Below are 4472 nucleotides of genomic sequence, written 5' to 3'. Positions count from 1 at the left end.
ATCCAGACGTGTTCCTCCTTTGGTCGAATATACATTGTTGATCCACAAAAAGAAGTGAACACAAGTGAACATTAATCCTCATTTGAGAAATGTACACCCGAAGCGATAAGTTATATAAGGAGCTCCTACTCTCATGGACACAGCACCTTCCGCGTGTGTGCAATGGCCGATGAGTATTTCATTTTTTCCCGTGCAGGGAGGAGTTTTAACTACATGAATACATTCAGGTCTATGGTCTCCTGCGACATCATGTGGACAAAGACTACTAACAGCATTCTACATAGCCGAATATCTTAAGCAATAGTGAATGTTTCGTTTTTGTTTGGAAATAAAAACTTGTTGTATTTAGAATGTAAGGGGAAAATCTCGTTAGTGGAAAAGCTCGATTATTTCAGTGAGTTAACAAGCATGTACGCAGTTAAAGTAATTCATTATTTACACTAACAAAGATTATAATTCTGATTTTAAATCTAGGCAGTCTTGAAGCTCTCTCTCTCTCGCTCTCGCTCTCTCTCTCTCTACACACACACACACACACACACATATATATATACATATATAATAACTAAAAGCGTGTTATTGAATGATCCTACACGATCACCTCGTATAAAGCTTGGTGCACAACGTCTAGCACCACGGACAGTGAGTTTTCACCACATAAAATTTCACGTCTTTCACATCACTAGAAAACGACAGCAGCTGTCACATATTTGAGTTTGTGGTTTTGGTCAACATGGCGAACCGTGTTGATTACATAAAAATGACTGACAATTATTCCAAGAAAGGAGGTGATAGCACGGTATCAAGGGCCACAAAAGATCAGCTATTTTTTCTTATGAACTGTGAAGACTAATAAATGAATTAATAACTCAATCTCAAAATATCATTAACCATTGAATTTTTGCGCCCAGAAATTCACTTAAATGATTTTTTGGCTAAGTGTTGAAAGTACTGAAAGCTAAATCAAAGCTTAATTGCTCTTATGTTCAAAATAATGTATCAACGTCAAACAGTCTTGTGAAGATGGATTAAGGTTGGTGTTTTGTTGCCTACCTTCTCTTTGTTAGGTAAAGTCTGAGTCCTGGTAAACGTGTCTCCTCCGTTAATACTGATCAGTTCTCCATCTACAGGTGGAAAGGGTGCGGGGAAAACCACCACGTCACTCTTGAGCGTGTCTGAGCTGAAACACACGTCATACTGCTGAGTAGCTTTAGAGTAAGACCAGCTCCCGTCAGGGTGGGTGGTGATCATGGGGGCGCTGTACCTGCTGAAAGTGCCGTCTGTCCTGTGGCATCTGACTGCTATTAAAGTGATGAGGCTGAGCAGAAAGATGACGGACACCGACACAATGGCGATCAGCAGATACAGGTTCAAATCCGAGAAGCTTTCCTCCTTTACAGGCACATGTCTGAACTGAGTCTGGATTTCAGCCGTGCTTTCAACCACCACCACATCAATAGACACAGTAGCTGACAGGGAGGGTTCTCCGTTATCAGAAACCAAGACCACTAAGGGGTGAGTTTTGAGGTCATTGTCACTCAATCTCCTCTTAGTCCTGATCTCCCCGGTGCTGGTTCCGATCCTGAACAGGTTGTTTCCTTTGGGCTCAGACAGGTGATAAGAAAGCAGCGCATTGTAACCAGAGTCTGCGTCTACGGCCCTGATCTTTGCTACAAAGTATCCCGCTTCAGCAGAATAGGGGATATTCTCGCTGTTAACGGAGCCATGCTCAGAATATGGCGCGAGAATCGTGGGTCTGTTGTCATTTTCATCCAGGATTAAAACGTTGACAGTGACGTTGCTACTGAGCGGAGGAACACCAGAATCTTTGGCCTGAACTTTAAAGTGGAAAGTTTTTAACTCCTCATAGTTAAAAGACTGCAGGCTGATTATATCCCCAGTCTCCGAATTTATATTTAAAACAGATGAAACTGGAATGTTTTTAAGAGAGCTATCTAACAGCGTGTAAGTCACTTTTGCGTTAACATCTAGATCAGCATCAAAGGCATTTACTGTATAAATTACTGAGCCCGTTGGACTGTTTTCCTTCACATACACATCCATAACAGGTTGCGTAAATCGAGGTGCATTATCATTAACATCAGAAACATGAACAGTAATTACCATTTTACTGGACAGAGGTGGATTTCCTTCATCTGTGGCTGTAACGGTGACATTATAAACAGAAGTGGTTTCTCTGTCCAGCGGTCCATCTACAACTAAAGAATAATCATTTTTGTAGTTGGACTTGAGTTTAAACGGAACAGATCCAACTACCTTACAGCTGGTTACACCATTCTTCCCTCCATCTTTATCACTCACTGTAATCAAAGCAACAATAGTCCCCAGCTCTGCGTCTTCTTTTACCGGTGTCATTAGTGACGTCACTGATATCAGTGGGGGATTATCATTCATATCAAATATTTCTATAAGCACTTTAGCATGCGCACTGCGAGGAGAGATGCCGTGATCTTTTACTTGTACTCTGACTTCATAAGCATGCGTCCCTTCATAATCTAATCCACCTTTCACTGTAATTTCTCCTTTTTCTGAATTGAGATCAAACATATCTGATGGATCACTGCTGCCCCTTTTGATGAAAGAATACAGTAGTTTACTGTTCATGCCTTCATCTAAATCTGTGGCATTTAACTTAACCACAAGTGTTCCGGGTGTAGAATTTTCTGTCACTCTCACTTTATATAGAGATTTGCTAAACACCGGCGCATTATCATTGGAATCTATTATGTTTACTGTTATTTGAAGTGTTCCTGATTTGGCAGGTTTTCCTCCATCTACAGCGGTCAGAATGAGATTAACTACCGACTGTTTTTCTCGATCTAAAGCTTTCTGCAGCACTAATTCAGCAGAAATTGCATGTTCATCACCGCTCTGTACATCAAGCGAGAAATGTTCATTTTGATTCAGCCTGTAGGACTTCACCGAGTTACTGCCTAAATCTGCATCTTCCGCTATAGGCAGTAGGTATCGTTCTCCTGCTGAGACTGTTTCAGATATATTTAACGAAAATGACTTTTCAATGAATTCTGGTGAATTATCATTTATATCTAACACGGTCACTTCGATGCGATGCACATTCACTGGATTGCTTAAAACAGCCTGTACTCTTAGGGAACACTGCACCGTTCTCAGACAAAGCTCCTCTCTATCAATTCTGTCGTTAACAAAGAGGCTTCCGGTTCTTAAATTCACGTCAAAATATTTCTTACTGTAACTCGAAATAATACGCAGATCCCTGGTTTCCAGCTCTTGTACATTGAGGTTTAAGTCCTTTGCGACATTCCCTACCACAGTGCCTTTGTTCGTCTCCTCGGAAATGGAGTACGATAATTGTGAAGCAGACCAGTGACAGAGACAAAGAAGTATAACCATATGAATCCATGCACAATCTCGGTTTCCCATAGTTGAACAGTCAACGCATAAATCTGTAAATCCAGATGATTCTATATCCTGTAAATATCCGCTATAAACACCATTATCCAGCAGCAGCAGCCCTTCTCGCCACAGTATAGTCCCAGTGTGTCTTTAAACTGGTGTCCAATGACGGCCTCAGTATTCCCGTACAGGGTGGAGTTATAGATATACAATTGTTTATACGGTCTCCAACGACACCGTGTGGCAAATGTGAGACGACTCAAGAGAAATATGAGCAACATTAAGCCCCCATGATTTGTTGCATTACAAATATTTTACAATTACGTTTCCAGTCTTGGAGTTTTTGTCTTGGTCAGTTGTCAGTTTTTATATATAATACTTAAATATTTGCGCATATCCGTTTTTAGACATGAACCCGAAACTCTGAAGAGGCATTAAAGGCTAGAATATTACCTCAGTAGTGCAGTGTATTTAGAAAGAAAGTGAATTCACAGCAAATTAAAATGAAATAAAACAGAAGTGATACAATAATAATAATAATGAAAAAAGAAAACACCTCTTCGCCAAAATATGACCTTGTGCTTTTAACTATTTTTAATAAATAAATAAAAAAAGGTTCTGAGTATACTGGCACTGAGAGTTCAATCGTAACGTTGCATCTTTGTTTCAGCACCACGGATAGCGCTGTAGCCACCAGCATGAGCAATGATTTGTTAAGCAGACAGGAATCTAAAAAAACAGGGGAACAAAATGGGCACGATCGCTTTGTTCTCGAAGTGTGGTAGATAAGAAGGTTAATCGTGAGTGCTGATATTACAATAAGCGGTGATATTAACGGCTATGACAACCGGGGGATTCCTACTTTTTCGTTGCTTTAATTTGAGAGTCTGATGATGCGGTGAATATAAAATCTAAATTGTAAACAGAAAGCACTCGAATAAAAACTCAAAAGCACGTACCTTCTCTTTGTTAGGTAATGTCTGAGTCCTGGTAAAAGTGTCTCCTCCGTTAATACTGATCAGTTCTCCATCTACAGGTGGAAACGGGGCGGGGAAAACCACTACGTCACTCTTGAG

General features: G+C 40.4%; 1 protein-coding gene across 1 annotated transcript in view; it reads right to left on the bottom strand.

Annotated features, from left to right (window-relative positions):
* The window catches only part of LOC106456187 (protocadherin alpha-2-like), a 21603-nt gene that overhangs the window by 14829 nt on the left and 2302 nt on the right, over positions 1-4472 (bottom strand). Inside the window, exons 2-3 of the mRNA XM_013910379.1 lie at positions 1054-1804; positions 602-627 (exon numbers count right to left, since the gene is read on the bottom strand). Coding sequence (XP_013765833.1) covers positions 602-627; positions 1054-1804 — 777 coding nt within the window. The remainder of the gene's footprint in view (positions 1-601; positions 628-1053; positions 1805-4472) is intronic.

Source organism: Pundamilia nyererei, unplaced genomic scaffold, assembly GCF_000239375.1.
Source record: "Pundamilia nyererei isolate P.nyererei 1_Seehausen unplaced genomic scaffold, PunNye1.0 scaffold00001, whole genome shotgun sequence".
Taxonomy (NCBI): domain Eukaryota; kingdom Metazoa; phylum Chordata; class Actinopteri; order Cichliformes; family Cichlidae; genus Pundamilia; species Pundamilia nyererei.
This window is presented reverse-complemented; position numbering and strand designations above follow the sequence as displayed.